General features: G+C 42.8%; 1 protein-coding gene across 3 annotated transcripts in view; it reads right to left on the bottom strand.

Annotated features, from left to right (window-relative positions):
- Positions 1 to 18,820, bottom strand: part of TIAM1 (TIAM Rac1 associated GEF 1) — a 159,110-nt gene that overhangs the window by 83,848 nt on the left and 56,442 nt on the right. For all 3 annotated transcript variants that reach the window (XM_068971664.1, XM_068971676.1, XM_068971671.1), the window contains 3 exons: positions 16,959 to 17,129; positions 9,193 to 9,297; positions 1,896 to 1,977 (listed from right to left, as the gene is read on the bottom strand). In XM_068971664.1, the coding sequence (XP_068827765.1) occupies positions 1,896 to 1,977; positions 9,193 to 9,297; positions 16,959 to 17,129 (358 nt within the window). The remainder of the gene's footprint in view (positions 1 to 1,895; positions 1,978 to 9,192; positions 9,298 to 16,958; positions 17,130 to 18,820) is intronic.

Raw genomic sequence — 18,820 nt, 5'->3', positions numbered from 1 at the left:
GTTCCCCGTCCAAGGATCAGACCAGGGTCCCCTGCATTGCAAGGAAGATTCCTAACCACTAGGAAACTCCCCTAGTCCTCCTTCTTTCCAGCACCCTGTAGGCCTACACTTCTCTGCCTACCCACCCAATCCCTGGCTCCAGTCACTTGCTTTGAAGAGTATACTGGGAATGAGCCAGTGGCTGGTTCACCACCTCCCCTCTTTGCCTTCTGCCAAGAAACTGACAATGTCCCAGGTGGCAGCTGCTCCAGGCCTAGGTCCTGGCGTGAGAACAACAGAGAGAAAGGGTTACGGCCAACCCAGAGGCGGCAGGGTGAACAGGAGAGAAAATTCCACTGTTCGGACCCAGAGGGCTTCGGTGACTGCCACTGCCTCAGCTAACCTCGCCCCGCCTGGCTAATCTACCCCGACAGAGTATGGGCTTCCCTACATGTTATACTCAAGCAGCAACTCTTCTATGGTCCAACTCATCAAGGGTAATGCTAAGCAGACCGGTGTTGAATCCATGGAAAATATTCCATTTTTAACACCACCAGAATCGGACACCTGAGTAGGAAAGCCCAGACGGAGAGGGCCTGACTGCTGCTCTTTGAAAAAAGGCCTGCTTACAACTTTGACTCCTGCCTGAAATCTGAGAACTTGGATTTTTGGAGGGTTCCCAACACCCTGATGGGGCTCATTGTGTCTAAAAATCTGTACAGACACTGTGGGTTATGCCAAACACCTGCTTTCCTCCTGGAAGGCTGGAATCCTGGTACATGCGAGGCAGAGGGTGCCTAAGTGACCAGCCTCCTAACCAAAACACTGGGCACTGAATCCCTAACAAGCCTCCTACTAGACAGTGTAGCTCACACGCATTGTCTCAGCTCGCTGCTGAGGGGACTGTGGACTTGCCGTGTGACGGGGCTGGACTTTTGGAAGTTTGCACCTGGTGTCCGAGCACCTCGCCCCACGTGCCTTCCCTCTTACTGATGTTATTTTGTAGAGTTTTGCTGTAACAAATCGTGGCCATGAACACGACCGTAGTGCGGTGAGTCTTCTCAGTGAATTGGCAAACCTAAGGGTGATCTGGTGCTGCTGCTAAGTCGCTTCAGTCGTGTCCGACTCTATGCGACCCCATAGACGGCAGCCCACCAGGCTCCCCCATCCCTGGGATTCTCCAGGCAAGGACACTGGAGGGGGTTTCCTTCTCCAATGCATGAAAGTGAAAAGTGAAAGTGAAGTCGCTCAGTGGTATCCGACTCTTAGCGACCCCATGGTCTAGGGCACCCCAACTCACATCAAAGGAAGTTCCTTTAACATCATCTGTGAGGGATGGAGAACAAGACATTTCTGGGGGATAGAGGTGCGAAAGGATAATTTCTTCGTTACTTGTTATTGTTGTCCAGTTACTCAGTTGTATCTAACTCTTTTGCGACCCCATGGACTGTTGCCCACTAGGCTCCTCTGTCCATGGGATTTTCCTGGCAAGAATATCGGGCTGGATTGCCATTTCCATCACCAGGGGATCTTCCTGACCCAGGGATCAAATTCATGTCTCCTATACTGGCAGGCGGATTCTTTTACCACTGAGCCACCTAGGAAGCCCTTCTTCATTACTAGGCTACGTTATAATATAAAATAATCTATTCTCAATAAATCCACTCCTTTTTTATGACAGGAAAACCAAGAAGATTAAAGTTACAAAATTTAAAGCTGAAGTCTTCATCATATGGAGCGTAAACATCTTTTTTATGTCCCCCCTCAGTTTGGCTGAGCTGCAAAGCACAGAAGCCAGATGGGTTATCTGTTTTAAATGGTTCCCAAAGGTTTTATTGAATTGTAAATAAGTACATGTTTATGCAGGAATTGTTTTCACGTGAACAACACCAAAGATCAAAGAAAAATAAACATACCATAATTATCACCAGCTGTATCTGACTTCTCAATCTGGATGTTCTGAGTGACTTTTGGACAAATTTCAATTTCTTTGTACAGCTGAAAATGACAAAGAGAAACCTAATTAGGACTATATTATAAATAACTTATTAGAAACAGTCATCAATTTGTAGATCTATTTTTTCACAACTGACATTTGACATCAAATTCTCATCACATCCCAGTATTTTTCTTGAACTGACACCATTAAGACTTAACGTGGAAACTTTTAAAAACTTATATTCCCAAATTTAGCTACAGTTCCAGTTCCTTGGCATACTTTGTATATACAATTTTTTCCCACCCTATGTCTATCACAGACCTGAAAAATAATGCTAAGGTAATCAAAAATCTCCAATACTAGGGAAAAACATTAACATCAAGAAGAGGTTATAAAGATCTTGACATGGAATCCACAGAAACAGGAGAAATCCCTGTGCTTCTGTTCATATGCCATTTTTGCTCAAAAAAATCCACAACATGCAGAGAAAAATTACAGCACTGAAACAGACAGAAAATCATATAAATGACAATATTCTCCCCTAGTCACTAAATTATACAAAAGTATTGAGAAAACTTAAGTATATAAATCAATCAAACCTCTTGGAAACCCAAGAAAAAAATGGGAAAAGAGATAAGAGAAATTGGTGGTTTATTAAGAAATTTTATTTCAATTAATTTAATTGATACTTCCCATTTCAATGGGCTTCCCCTGATGGCTCAGCTGGTAAAGAATCCGCCTGCAATGCAGGAGACCTGGGTTTGATTTCTGAGTTCGGAAGATCCTCTGGAGAAGGGAACGGCTACCCACTCCAGTATTCTGGCCTGGAGAATTCCATGGATTATAGTCCATGGGGACACAGAGTCGCACGACTGAGCGACTTTCACTTCACTTCTTTTAAGATTGACTGGTTTGATCTCCTTGCTATCCAAGGGACTCTCAGGAGTCTTCTCCAGCATCACAGTTTGAAAGCATCACTTCTTTGGCTCTCTGCCTTCTTTACGGTTATCTTAACCATAAATGGCTTTCCTGGCGGCTCAGATGGTAAAGAATCCACTTGCAAGGTGGAAGACCTGGGTTTGATCCCTGGCTTGGGAAGATCCCCTGGAGAAGGGAACAGCTGCCCACTCCAGTATTCTGGCCTGGAGAGTTCCGTGGACTTTATAGTCCATGGGGTCGCAAAGAGTCACACAAGTGAACAACCTTCACTTTCACACTTCAGTGTGTGGACTTAGCATCATCATAGGCCATAACTTACGGAGGTTTTATTTACCACGTGTTCTCACCCTTCACATGTTCTCTATGAGACAAATGTGATCCCTGTTTTACAAAGGAAGAGAAAAAGGCGCAGAGAAAGATCAGATAGCCAGCCTGGGCAGAGCTGGGATTTGAATGCAGTGGTTCTAGCACTGAGGGCAATGGCACCCCACTCCAGTACTCTTGCCTGGAAAATCTCATGGATGGAGGAGCCTGGTAGGCTGCGGTCCATGAGGTTGCTAGCAGTCGGACATGACTGAGCAACTTCACTTTCACTTTTCAGTTTCATGAATTGGAGAAGGAAATGGCAACCCACCCCAGTGTTCTTGCCTAGAGAATCCCAGGGACGGGGGAGCCTGGTGGGAGGCCATCTACGGGGTCGCACAGAGTCGGACAGGACTGAAGCAACTCAGCAGCAGCAGCGCTGAAGTGCTCCCCGCTACACTATAATGCCTCGCAGACTGCCTCCTGGTGGAACTCAGGGGTACCACAGTCAAGGGTACAAGCCTTACTTCCATGGAACGAATTGGGAGTGCAGCATTGACATATATACACTACTGTGTGTAAAACAGATAGCTGGTGGGAAGCTGCTGTGTAACACAGAGCTCAGCTCGGTGCTCTGTGATGACCTAGGCAGGTGGGAAGGGGGGTGGGTGGAGATATGTGTATACATATGGCTGATTCGCTTTGCTGCAGAGCAGAAACCAACATAACACTGTAAACCAATTATACTCCCCCATACCCCTCCCCCAAAATCTTATTTCTTAGGTAAGCAAGTAGTTGTAGTGTTAGTCGCTCAGTGGTGTCAGACTCCTTGTGACCCCATGGACTGCAGCCTGCCAGGGTTCATGGAACTCTCCAGGCAGATACTGGAGGGGGTTGCCATTTCCTACTCCCGGAGATCTTCCTGACCCAGGGATCGAACCTGGGTCTCCTGCACTGCAGGCAGATTCTTTACCATCTGAGCCACCAGGGAATCCCGAGGTAAGTAAGCCAAAAGGCCATCTCTGAAAATTTATGATAGAAGTTCCAAAACAAATAAATGTGTCAGAGGCTCATATGGAATTTTTAAAACTGTCATTTAATTTCAAAAGGAAAACCTCTTTTGAGCCAAAGTCAATAAGAGAAAGCTCTTCTTGAGCACTGAAGAGAAGTCTCAGTGATTATTTAAACTTGCTCCCATCTTAGTCACTTGTCCAGGAATAATTTCATTCATGCCAAGTATGAAAAAAAAAAAAACCCACAGGTTTCTTTCTGTTCACTTTCTTAGGGCAGTTGACAGGTAGGAGAGGTGAGCTGAATGCTTAGGAATTAGGAGCCTGGAAACAGGCTAAGCCAAGAGGCTGGGGTGGGAGAGGGGCTGGAAATGTTGACCCTACAAGCCCAGAGCCTCTAGAACACCCTAATTTAGTGCAACTTCCATCAACTTCTGTCTATATACTTCAGAAAAAGTTCCACACCAATGCATTCTGCATTTAGAAGACATCAGTTCTAACAACTGATCTTTAGTTCAGAAAATACAGTCACCAAAATTATATATTACCAAATATAATCAATGCTCTGATATGTTTTACAGTATCATGGAATGCTCAATAAAATGTTGTGAAATGTACTTATTACTTCAACTTCTTTGGAACCTGTTTGATTTTTTTCAACTTCCTTGAAAGCCAAACTCTCCCCGCTAGGTGGCACTATATCACCATCTGCTTTAGTCATCTCCAAAAAGTTCCAAATGGCTTTCTACAGATCCAGTGGGAATTCAGCTTCGTAAATAAGCTTTCCTATTCTTTCATAATATTGCCTCCTAGTCTTCTTTGTAATTGGTGTGAAAATCTTCGCGTTTTTTCACCAGTCTCAGACAGTAACTTCATATAATACTAGACCCTTCACTGTGTGGTCCTTAGGCCAGGTGAACAAAAACTGGATTTCTTAAATCTCTAAAGTATGTATAATTTCAAGAAGGATCTGCACTTTAAAATACATTTTTGATGCAATTAGAATATCTGACACCAGAAATTTTGAAATCCCACAGTTTTAGCAAAAAGTATCACACACATTCCCTATGCTATTAAATCAACGATGATGCATATTATCCTTCTTTTCAAAAACCAGATTAAAGGCCATCAGATGTTAAAAAATGATCTGATTACCCCGGAACTTGAGTTGTCAAGTGAATGTCACATTCATTTCTTACCAGGTCTTCTTGGGATGCCTGGTCCAAGCCACTATCGCGCATTGCCTAAACAACAGCTCACCAGCCTCCTGCTCTCCCAGCCCCTTCCCCAAGGCTCACGGGCCACACGTTAGCCACAGCGAGCCTATTAAGACAGGAGTCAAACAAAGCCCTTGTCTCTTGGGGTTTCACCTCTCACTTGGGCCTGACAAGCCCTCCTGCTCCCCTTCTCCCTCACCTCCTGAATTCAACACCCCCTCACCACCACCCCCACTCACCGTCCCCACTGATGCTACTCAAACGCAGTAAACCACCTCCACCACCACCCCCTTCCCCTGCCAGGCCTTACCCGGCTTTGTTCTCTGACCCTAGATCACATTCCTCCAAAATACCTCTATGACTCAGCTTCTCACCTCACTCACCACCCTGCTCACACATCACGTCGAAAAGGAGCGGTATGATCACTTTCAGATGTCCATTTTTCTCTCTCCATTTATGTCCTAACCTTTTCTTTCCCAGCACTAAGCATCCCCGGAAAGACTACCCATTTACCTGTTTTTGTCAACATATTACCTGTTTTTATATCTGTCTTCACAACCTGGATATATTTTCCATAAAGAGCAGAAACTTTCCTGCTGCTCTCAGTGCCTAGAACAGCTAGCAGGGTGCCAGGCACATAACAAACGCTAAATAAATATTTGCTGGATGAATCAATCGATCGATTGATCAGGGTTGTTGCAAACTCTATTCTTACTTGTCTTTTTAAGAAAAACATATTTAATTATGGGTTTTCAAAAAAACCCCAGTGCCTCCATATTCATTATCAGTCTACAGACTGGACCCAACAACCAACTAATTATGAGAAAGTAGCCAAGCAGGTATTGCTTATATTAAAGCATAATTAGCAAGTGAAAGCAAAAGTCACTCAGTTGTGTCCGACTTTATACAGTCCATGAATTCTCCAGGCCAGAATACTGGAGTGGGTAGCTGTTGTTCCCTTCTCCAGGTCATCTTCCCGACCCAGGAATTGAACTGGGGTCTCCTGCATTCCAGGTGGATTCTTTACCAGCTGAGCTACCAGGGAAGCCCACAATTAGCAAAGCAGGTAAGTATAATACATAAGTAGACTGACTATTCACGGCTTTTCTTAAGCAAAGGAATCCCCAGCCCCAGAAAATAAAGCTACCAGATGCCCCCCCAAAGAAAGATCTTTAAAATATAGTGCACACTTTTGCTAATGAATATTGACCTTCTAACTCAAGAATTTTTGACGAAACAATGGCAGAGAATAAGATGTTTGGGGACAGTCATCTATGAATGAGTCACTTTTCAGGACAGGACTCTAAATGTCTGTGAGTTTCATTCATCCATGGGAAATGCAATGGAGGCGGGTTATGGAAACCAATTAGCCATGAGTGGTCTGATGCTTGTTCAGTAAGGGTCGGTAAATGCAATATCTGTAACATCTCAAAAAGCATCTAGAACATCGTGTGTTCAAAACCCCTCTGCCCTGGAATGACATCTCGCCCAGCTTAATGGCCCAAAAGCCAAGATTGGAAACCATGGATGTACGGATGTAATTCAAGGGGTCTGTGAACCGGGAAGCTGAAAAAGCCTGAAATTTTTATATTCACTAACCTGTAACTGAAACGTAGCATTTCCTTCAATTATTAATGAACGGAAGCAATAAACACGGCAACATGAGCAGTGTGTCTGTGACCTTGTCACAACCAGAAATCTCAGTTATTTTTACAACACATTCTAATTGCTGCTAATATCTCAAAATATTATTTATGCTCATCACTACTTCAGAACAGTGGCAGGTGTCAGACCAACCACTGTCTGATTATTTAATGAGCTATTAAGTCAGCATGTGTATTATCTATAATTTTTTAAATATCTTTCATAACTAATTCAACACAATTAGGCCATAGGTAATCCTACGTACTCCATTTCATGGAACTGAAAATATTATTCTGAAATGGGATCTGCAGGCTGTACCAGGCTGCCAAAGATATCCTAAGAACAAAAAGTTTAAAATCTTGGTAAAAATAGAGGTGCCCATTAGCAGCGCTCACTCGCAGTCTGAACAACAGAGTGAGTAAGAGTGGCATTTGCTTCCTCAGGAATCTCATAGCTGGAGACCTTCTGCAACTGGGCAAGAAAGAACACCATGATCTTCCTGTATTTCAGGGTTTTGTTTTTAAATGGCAATTGTAATATGTACATAGCAGTTGTAGTTAACAAACAGTAAGCTTGTTAGTCCTATACTGGATGAGACCACACAATGGCCAAGACTTAAAAATAATAAGGAAGTCAATATAATTTCAAAAGATATGTCTTCAGCATTCTCCTGTGTATAAGATATGAAGGACATGGAAGTTCCTTAGGCTTGATCCCTGTCATTTAGGATATAAAAGATTCATTAACTCCAAGATACAAACTACATGATCTAACAGCTATTTCAGAGTTAACAGCAAAGCACTTTCCTTTCTTAAGTAAGAAAATGGGTTTTCTTTCTTCTACTCATAGAGCACAAAGTCAGGGCTTTCCCCATGCCAGAGAAAAAAAATAAATCAGCCCCTGTTAAAAGTACCTTTCTCTGCATTAAACTTTGTGATTTAAGTGATGGTTGAAAAATGGTCATTTTGTTCTTCTATTTCATAACATGATAAGAATGCTATAAAAAGCACGCCCTCTCTTATATTTCATTAAAAACACTTAAAGGGACACAAGGGGAATTTTTAAGATGACAGAAATATAAATTATGACTGTAGTGGTGGAAACACAACAGTCTGTATACATTTGCCAAAACTCACCAAACCATGTGCTCAGAATTGATGTTTTATTGCCGAGAAAGCAAACCTCAAGAAAAGTTGATTAGAAACACAATTCCCTACTAAAGGGACTAAATTTTAAATCACGCTTCCCTTTTTCAAAAGGAGACTTTTCAGGTCTAAATTTTCAGTTGTTTTCCGTGGTGAAAGGCTGTCTGAAGTCATACTGTTATCATTCACAGACCCATGGCAAGCAGTTCGGTGACCCCCAGAGAAATGACTAAGTACAGGAAAGAACAAACTCCAAGAGAAGGGGCCTGGCTCTCAAAATGTTTCTTTTCTGGAACTCAAAAAAGCACCCCTCGACTAACAAAAAAAGAACCATGACCACCGTTTATTGAGCATCTACTATGTGAACCATGATCTTTAATCTTTGCAAAATCCTACCAAGTATCAGTCACTACATTTGTTGAGGGCGGGGGTTGGCCAAGACCACATAATTACTAAGCAGCAGAGCCAGAATAAAAATCCAGATCCAGTTCAGAACCCAAATCCCATCATGAAACTCAAACCTATATAAGTATGCCTAAGAAGCTACAGAAATTCCAGAAGGCCAGGACATATAGTTAGTTAGCAGCTTTTTTCACCTAACAGGATTTTACCCATCAATTTCAACATGCAGGGGGAAGTCATACGAAATCGGAGCTAGGACTTTTTCTCTGACAACGGCCAGCTCATCTTTGAGTCACCCATTTAAAACAAAAGACTGTCAACACGGCAAGGACAGCTAGGAACAGTGACTAAAATTCTCTCTGAGAGTCAGTTCTGGATTTCAGTTTTTCATGGTAACACAGAACTGTTCCTTGCGTAAACTAAGGTGGCATTTCCACTCTGCAAAAAAAATACTGTGGTAGGTTAAGGCCATCTCCACAAATATAAGAGCATGGAATGAGGCTCATTTATTTTAGAATTTGTTCCACTCCACCCACCACAATTAGCATGAGCATACATATAATTTAAAAATAGTCTCCTACAGAATGTACGTGGACAACAGTCATAAACATTACCAGCTCATAAATGTCCTCCTCAGGCTTTGGCACGTAGTACTGCATTTTGTTTTCTATTAGAAATTTCAGGCGCAGGTAATGAGCAGAATGATCCAGTTTATGTGCCTAGAACCAAAAAGACGAGAAGAGAAAATGTCTGTTCAATAGTAAATAGATATGATTAGTTCTCCACTGACATATTGTCATGTATCCCTGAGAATAACAGGGATTGATTACTGGAGGGGGAAGTAACATTTCCGTATTTATTAAAATGTTTATATCCCAAACCCAAATTATATTCATTGAACATATTAATAACATCTCATGAGTATCTTACATTCACTGGAAATAAATAAGCCACATATTCACTTCTGCTTATCTGATTCATTCCGTTCTTCAACACCGGGTTTGCAAGAAAATGTATCAGGTCCAAAAGGCTTTTAAACATAATTTCCAACACACATAGGTGATTAGAGAAGAAAAGGAACAAGAAAGGCCAGAGAGGATTTACCGTGACAGAAGAAAGCTGTGCCCAGGCAAAGTTGTTTTCTTAGCCACATGGGGACCCTGGGGATAGTTGTTAACAGTTCATTTGCAAGCGAGTCAGTGAATAGACAGGCATCTGGATTCAGTCTTATTTATACACACCCCAAGTGAGACTCCCTCCAGGCACTGCAGACAGGCGTGTGTCCAACTCGGGAAACACCCTGGATGACTTGCCCAAAGAAAACAATTCTAAAACAGATCGAATTTTCCAGGATCGAAATTTCCAGGCCTCCTGCACTGGTCAGAATGGGTCAAATCATTCTTCTCTACCTAGAAAGTCATTCGTGAATGAACTTTGTGAAAAAGGCAATGGTAGCTCTCTGGTTTTATAAATAACATCCTCAGTTCACATTCAAGAAGATGCGAAGGAAAAAGGGGGGGAAAAATGTTCTTCAAAAGTTACAAGGCAACATGAAAATGTATTGCTAGAGAGAAAATGCTTCCCTCAAGTCTTTCTTTTTTAAAGCATCCTTATCTTTCAGAGATTTATCTGAAAGTACTACTAGTACATAAAGATATGATGTCTGGAATTTGCTTCCCAAACCATCCAAAGCAGGGGGTGGGAGTCAGTGAGTAAATGGATGAAACATAATTTGATATTCTAGAACCCAGGAGTTAATTACATGACTGGGTACTCTTCTGTAAGTCTGAAATTTTTCATAAATACATCATCTCTTCACAACAGAAATTCAACCAAGGAGAATTCTTTCAAAGTAAGTGACATTAATTTTTCACTGGCTTAATACTCTATTTACCTTCTCCCTCAACCAAAATTGGCTGGGAAAGACTGAAGGCAGGAGGAGAAGGGGACGACACAGGATGAGTTGGTTGGATGGCCTCACCGACTCAATGGCCATGAGTTTGATTAAGCTCCGGGGGTTGGTGATGGACAGGGAAGCCTGGCGTGCTGCAATCCATGGGGTCGCAAAGAGTCGGACACAACTGAGAGACTAAATGGAACTCAACCAAAACTTCAAGGCCAAAGTAAGAACACTTCTGATATTTATTCCAATAAATATTCAATTACACCCAACAAACTCTGAAGTGTGCCAGACACCGTGAGAAGCAATGCCAATAGGGCAATTAATAAAACCTAAGTGCAGTCATCAGGAGTGTATGAAGGGGCACGCAGAACATAGGAGGTGGGGACACTGGTGGCTTCGCTTCGTAAATAAATATACACGCAAGACATTGATCCTGCATCGTCAAGAAAGCAGAGTTACAGACAGTAGGAGAGACTCTGCTAAACACCTAGCAAAATGTTAAAGATGTTTTCTACAGTGATGCTTGGGAATCTCCAGCGTGCATCCACCTAGCCAAATGATAAAGATGTTTTCTACAGTGATGCTTGGGAACCTCCAGCGTGCATCCCCCTAGCCAAATGATAAAGATGTTTTCTACAGTGATGCTTGGGAACCTCCAGCGTGCATCCTCCTCCTATAATGTGATGATTTGAAACCACAGCCTGAACACGCGCACCGCGGAGCCAGCACCTTCCATGTACAGGCTTTTGGGCTCTGCTGTGGGTTGTCGTTGTTTAGTCACTCAGTTGTGCCTGACTCTTCTGCAACCCCCTGGACTGTCGCCCACCCGGCTCCTCCGTCCACGGGATTCCCCAGGCAAGAATCCTGGAGTGGGTTGTGCCATTTCCTTTTCCATTGCTGTGGGTGCTGAAAAGCAAATGCTCAATGACTCCCAGACCCAGACTGTTCTTGCAAAATAACCAGGGTGGATGGGTAAACCCAGGAAACAAAGGCAGGGGAGCTTCAAAGTGTGTTAGCTACTACTTCTCAGAGAGCCACAGAGTTAAACAGCAAAGTAATAATACTTAAGAGAGCTGTGATACGCAGGAAAAGTTTACCTCACAGAGACAGAAGCGGCAAATGCTTCCCATGGACCAAGACACCCACGGAAATCTGTAATTATTAATAGAAGCAAAATATTTTGCTTCGCCATCTATTTCCAACTGAGGTGGGAGGGAAAGAGAAATGAAACTTCATGGGGTCTTGATCAACAGGAACAAACCCACTGGGAAATCTTACCATCATCATCAATATATATTTTGTGGACATTCCCAACAGAGCTGCCACTTAGAGTCTTCTGGAAACCAGACCCGAATAGCAACCTCATCCAAGACTCCTGAAACCTCAGCGTGAGAGACAGCCCACTGGCAGACACCAAAGGTCTTAAGGCAGTTTTGATGGAGACACCATTCCTTAAATGCTACCATGCTGAAAACATTTATACAGTTGCCCAGAGAACAATAAACAAGAGCCCACACTTTGAAGTGTTTAACAAAGAGAACAGAACGACGGTAAAAGGGTGGTTCTTACCACCTTCCCTCCTCCACCGTATTTTCAAACTTCTTTGAGTTACAATAACATCTTGATAACTTAGAAAGATAAAAGTGAGCACACACAACAAACACAAAAATGATAATGGTCTTACTTGTAACCCAGGAGTCTGTGGTTCGATCAGTAAATCGTTACCCTAAAAATGGGACTTCCAATCAATACACCAGTGTGTCTTCTCATTTTGGGAAATGTTTCTCAATTATGAGCCCTAGTGAGTCATGGCTGGTCTAACATAAAGAGAAAATCTTAATGAACTAAGATTATCAGCACTCTCAAGAATTTCAAGATCCTCCAATAATTGAAAGTCAATATCAAGGTGTTTAAAAAAAAAAAAAAACTTACCGTGTTTGTAACACATCTATGTGCAAGAATTCCAAATATTAATGAACATTTTAAGACAGTAATTCTAAGATGTGGCCTGCACTATTTGTTGTTGTTCCTCTTCAGTCACTAAGCCGTGCCCTGTATTATACTCGAAAAATTTTCAAGAGAAAACTTCCTAACTTGGGAGAAATTCAGACAGGAAAAAATTTAAACAGTCTGGTTTCCAGAAGACTCTCTAAGTGGCAGCTCTGTTGGGAATGTCCACAAAATATTTATTGATGATGATGATAAGATTTCCCAGTGGATTTTTTCCTGTTGATCAAGACCCCATGAAGTTTTCCCACATTTACTTACTTAAGTTACTTAGCATTTGATTCATTTTGAGACAGTGAAGCCACAAATTATACCATTATTTAGCGTAGTTAGCATACTTCTTAAAAATTTACATGTTTCTATGACTCCTCCGAAGGATGAAATATAAAACATAAGGTACGTATTTTCAATAAGTAATCTGAGCCCATTAACACAGATACCATACTCTTCAAATCCATCAACGTTTGGCTCTTTTCTGCTCATATTCTTCCATTTCAGTCAAACCTCTCCAGAAAACATAAATGCATGCAGTTAGGACATACAGAGATCCATGCACGCGCGTGCACACACACAGAGCTACTGCAGAATTTCCAAGGATATTTATTCTGCCCTTCAAGATGATCTTTCTATTTTTTTTTTAATGCCCACATTCATTAGGAAAAAGTCACAGGTCTACATGGTAAAGGCATGAGAAAGATGCCCACGGTCACATGTGAATAGTAACAGCTGAGTATGAATGAATGAATCTCTTTGTAATTATTTGAGTGATGGCAATGATCAGAATATATTCACAACCCACAGGCCAACATGCTTCCTGCTAGATTTAGTAACAGTCACTTTCATAACATTCAAAGCATGAACTGCACATGAAATGTAGATCTTGAAACAGTTACTGTACCAGAACTGGACTGGTGCTCGGATGGCAGATGACAGACTGATGTGGAATGATGTGGATCAGACAGAATAGGAAAGAGAATGAGCTGAATGCGAGAGACAGAGGAAAAAGATTGATTATTAAATATTAGCGAGAGCACCCATCACCAACACTGAGAACAGCAATAAGGAAATAAAAGACAGACAATTCTGACAATCACCGTTGTTGTTTGGACCCTCCTCTGGGGGGGGGGGGGGCGGGGACATCACTCAATGTTAATTAGATCATTAATAACATGTGGCACTGTTTTCTCTATTATCTCTTTCCGTCTGAAGAATAAAATCAGCTCCACTAACTGCAATAAAGTGTCTCCTAAAGAAGCATTCAGCTTTAGAAGGCACCTGGCTCTGGGCACACTATATAATTTAGCCTACACAAATGCTTTTCTGGGGACCATCAATTTCTTGAAGTACACACCAAAGTTTTCTGTTTTTAAACTCAAGAGATGTAAGAGTGTTCCACACCATATTGCTTTTATCTCTAGTTCTATGTTTTTTTGGGGAAAAAAAAATCTGAGGATTCAAGAAAAACAATAAAACCCTTTTATTGTTAGAGAAAGGGATATATGTCACAATGACACCATTAAAATCCCATCAAGTGATAAAACCCTTTATAAGGGCAGCTAGTCTAACTCATTAATTAAAGATGGTCTCTAAGTTGCCCTGACAGTTGTCCTTCATTCCCTTAGTTTCCATCAAAGCAAAAGCTTGAAAAGTACCTAAAATCACTATTTTCCCCACTGTTTAATTTTTCACCAATATTTATTGCTAAACTCTAACACACCGTCCAATTCCTGATGGAGTCTAATGCCAGTGCATACAGGAGGTGCCAGAGCAATGCTACTCTTTGGAAGGCCCCTCCAGAGTTCAGCTAATATGAAAAACCCAGAGTCCTACTTCTGACACCTTCAGCTGCAGTTCTGAGAATAACTCCCACAGCTCGGCAGAATATTAATGGGACTCTAAAGAATCGTGCTAATCTATAAATAAAAGGATGCAGAAATCCTCAATAGACTAATTTTGTTAAGTAATTAAAATAAAAAATGTGAACAGAAATGCCATTATCTTTAAAAAGCTAGAATTCGTGTACATGAAGGAAGCAAAGCATGCAATGGTGTATCATTTATTTTTAACACCCATGTGGGGGCTGATTTTCAGCTTTGCCCTGAAACAAATGGTCCTTCTACTTTTCCTCCAGAGAGATGATCTGATACGCTTATTTGAGCCACAGTGTTCTATTTCTCCTTCACATGAAGCCAGATTTTTCCCTTACCGAGTCCTAGTCATTTGTACTTTTTGTTAAGTACAAAAATTGCTGATGGCAGAAGAACTGAGTTACTAGTTGAGATAGTGAAAGTTATTCCATATTTATAAACCACTTGTATTGATAGAGGGCTTCCCAGGTGGTGGTAGTGGTAAAGAACCTGCCTGCCAATGCAGGAGACCTAAGAGAGTTGGGTTTAATCCCTGGGTCGGGAAGATCCCTGGAGTAGGAAATGGCAGCCCACTCCAGTATTATTGCCTGGAGAATTCCATGGACAGAGGAGCCTGGCGGGCTATAGCCCATAGGACTCTACAGTCCACAGAGTTGGACATGACTGAAGCGACTTAGCACACGCATGTTGAATGAAAAGGTTCAAAACATCATTGGATTCATCCAGCTTCTTCTAGGATAAAATTATGACAGGGTTTCCACTTTCCCTTTAGTGCTCTCAGAGAAGGCAATTCTAAGAATATTCCCTGGTAGCTCAGAGGTTAAAGCATCTGCCTGCAATACAGGAGAGCTGGGTTCAATCCCTGGGTTGGAAAGATCCCCTGGAGAAGGAAATGGCAACCCACTCCAGTATTCTTGCCTGGAAAATCCCATGGACAGAGGAGCTTGGTGGGCTATACTCCACGGGGTAGCAAAGAGTCGGACACGACTGAGCGACTTCACAAGAATATATTCTAGGCTCTTCCACCCCTTACGGACCATCCTTCCAGATGACTGACAGTTCTTGCAGCCATCTACTTGGCACAAAGGAAGCCATCCAAGTTTGGAGTGGCCAGATAGAGATTAAAAACCTCCTTTGGCGGGCTTCCCTGGTGACTCAGTGGTAAAGAACCCACCTGCCAAAGCAGGAGACGTAGGTCTGACCCCTGATCTGGGAAGAGACCACATAGGCTACGGAGCAACAAGGCTGAGGCGCCTCAGCTACTGAGCCTGTCCTCTAGCGCCTGGGAGCCACAATCACTGGCCCAAGTGCCCGAGAGCCCCGCTCCGCAAAGGGAAGCCACTGCAATGAGAAGCACGCACACTGCAACTAGAGAGTACTCTCCGCTTGCCGCAACTAGAGGAAAGCCCAAGGAGCAACGAAGACCAGCGCAGCCAAACAGCAAATAAACAAATAAAAGTACTGAAAGGGGAAAAAAAAACCTCCGTTGCAAGCAACTATGACCGTGATGTGAGCTCAGGTGAGGAACCAGGGCTTTCTGAGCCTCACCTTCTCATCTATACAATGGGGACGTACCATTTCTTCTCAGACTTGACATGACTACCAAATAAGATTATGAATGCTGCTAATTAGGTAAAAGAAAAGCCTGACATTTAAGAAAAGTCCCGTTCTTTCCTCCTTCCATTCTCTCACTCAAGGCAATCCAGTTCATCTAGCTGTCACTCAAGGAGGATCAAAAAAATGAAACTGGGCTTACCGTGAAAATGATCACGAAGTTTCTATAACTTAAGGTGTAAGCAGAGGAAGGGAGTTCAATCACTTGCCACTTTAAAGGAAAAAAGAGGCTAATTGTGTGTTCACAGGAAGGAGAATTTCTCATCATGGACTGCAAATTTGACATCTATTTCAACGTTTTCCTACCCTAAAGATGCCCGTGGTGTATTAGAAACTGTCAAAGAGCAGGTTACAAATAGTGCACGTAACCGAGTGTTGTGTCGATCTCTCAGTCATGTCTAGCTCTTTGCAACCTCATGGACTGTAGCCCGCCAGGCTCCTCTGTCCATGGGATTCTCCAGGCAAGAATACTGGAGAGGGTAGCCATTCCCTCCCCCAGAGGATCTTCCTGACCCAGCGACTGTACCTGGGTTTCCGCGTTGCAGGCAGATTGTTTACCATCTGAGACACCTGGGAAGCTCTGTGCACATAATATGATGCCACTGAATACATACGTGTGTGCTTGTGGCAAACAGAAAGCAGGGACAAACACCAAAATGTTCACCGAGGTGACTTCTGAATTTTGTGAGCAAGGGTGCCTTAATTTTCGGCTTTGTTCTTTACCTAAACTCTCTACAACTTGTGCAATGAGCACGTAATAGGCTTTGCGCAAATCTATCAAGAACACATGTTGCAAGAAGCTACTAACAGAATCCCTCTCCTCCTAGTGTGGAAGAATTCATGTCCATCCATTAAGCGTATTATCACAAGGGGACCCAACACTACTCTGGAATGAAACGAAGGTGTTCTTTCAAGAACCCTCCTCTGCCACCCGCAGCTGAGTGTCCGTGGAGTCCTCGAACGCAAACAACCCCAAGTGGCCTCATACCTTGCAGATTAGCTCCAGGGTGTCGCGGGCCGTGTCCCCAGGCCGGACGACTGTCAGGGCTGGCTGATTGTTCGGTAGACAGAACCAGGACGGGGTGAAATACTCGTGGACCCAAATGTCACAGTCGGGATTGTGCTGGTGGACAGCGGGCAAGACCATTTCTTTCTCCCTCTAGGATAAGGAACAAAGTTAGCAGAGCAGCAAGTCAGTCTCTGGGGATCTCAGACCCCTTGAGAGCACACAGGGATTATCTATTCTGAAGAAAAGGGCCCGGCGGCAGAAGTGTGGTGGCAGGAGTGAAGGATAGAGGGGACTCTCAGAGAGAGGAAGAAATTACGGAGAAAGGAGCTTTCTGGGGGTGGGCGAGATGTCTCAGGTGAGACGCAGACCTCACACCTGACCCATGGCATCCACAGGTGGGCACTGCATGACTGAGTGGGTATCAAAGTTTGGAAGAAAGAAAGAAATGGACCATCCATTCAGTTTGGCTTTCTTGCTATGATTTCTTCCACTACAAATTTAGAGCTGAGAGTCCTCTGGCAAGACTCTGTACCCTGATGAGCTATAAGTTTCAAAGGCAACCAGGAGGCTCCAAGGAAATTCTTAAAGATGGTGTTCCAACACAAGCTATTGACAACCAGCATCATTTCTGTGCTCACATTTAACCTCCGGCACAGCTCTGGGAGGGACAGAGAGCTACATTTCCCTTATGAGGTGCAGAGAACTCCAAAGGGGAGCTTTCTGCCTTTTCTCAGGTGGTTGCCATCAGTCCATCTCTGAATCGGGGAATAGTACCAAGTTTCCAAGAGTGGGAGGAGCCATGCCCTACCTACATACTCAGCAGCTGGGTTATAGCTAAGCCAGCTAAACAGCTAAAGCAAAAAACACTCCACAGGTTGATGAAATATTAAGAATCTAGTCTCTCTGGAGTAAGCAAAGAAACAATTTCTTTAGATTTTAGCAAGGTAAAAATAATGCTGATGCTCAACAGGTGGTAAGAAAAAAGCTTTGAATATTGGTTTATATCCATGGATTGGTAAATATGTACCCATAGATTACTGAAAATGTGCTGCCATGAGCAGATTATAAGAAGAAACAAGTTTCCGAACGGAAGCCTGAGAGGTGGTAACGTAACACCTTCTGTATGTAAAAAGATCAGATCCCAGAATAGGGGACATGTTTCTGTAAAGGCTACTAACCTAAATTCTTCAATGGAGAAGACAATTTCAGCTCTGCCTTTGAATGGCTTGGCTTTCACAGATAAATTGAACCCCAGGGAAGGCACTGTCAAAATGCAATAAACTTGCCCAAATCCCATTAATTGTAATTGGAATCTTCCCACTCCGTCCCCACGTGCCACCTTAAAGAAATGCTCTTAGCACTAGATCAGCCCAAATTTTGCATCTAAACTGCTCTTTGAGTACAGGCATTCCAGCCAAGAAGTAAAAATAAAAGGGTATCTAGGAAAAATGAAAAAAGTGACAGAAATCCAATGGAACAATTTTTGCAGTTTCCAGGATTTGTGTGCCTGGGGAAAATATCCCTACATTAAAAGTGCACTAATTATGATATTCAAGATGAATTACCTAACTTCAGACATGAATACATGAACACAGAAACTGTGCTTGGATTGCACGTAAGGACAGTGATTTAACTTCATGAGATTTCATCAGAAAGAGACAGCGGTTATTGATGCGTATTTCCAAGGACAGCTATCTTGATATCCACAATGACATAATCCAGGAGTAGTTTAGGCATCAAAGGGAGAAAAAGGTCCCTCCGTGACCACACTTCTCCCCACTCCCCGCAGTAACAGAACCCTGATTTCAGAGGCTCGGCTCTATCTAGAACATGGGACAAGC

The sequence above is a fragment of the Capricornis sumatraensis genome, chromosome 1, assembly GCF_032405125.1.
Source record: "Capricornis sumatraensis isolate serow.1 chromosome 1, serow.2, whole genome shotgun sequence".
Taxonomy (NCBI): Eukaryota; Metazoa; Chordata; class Mammalia; order Artiodactyla; family Bovidae; genus Capricornis; species Capricornis sumatraensis.
The sequence above is the reverse complement of the archived record's forward strand: the minus strand, read 5'-3'. Positions and strand labels throughout refer to the sequence as shown.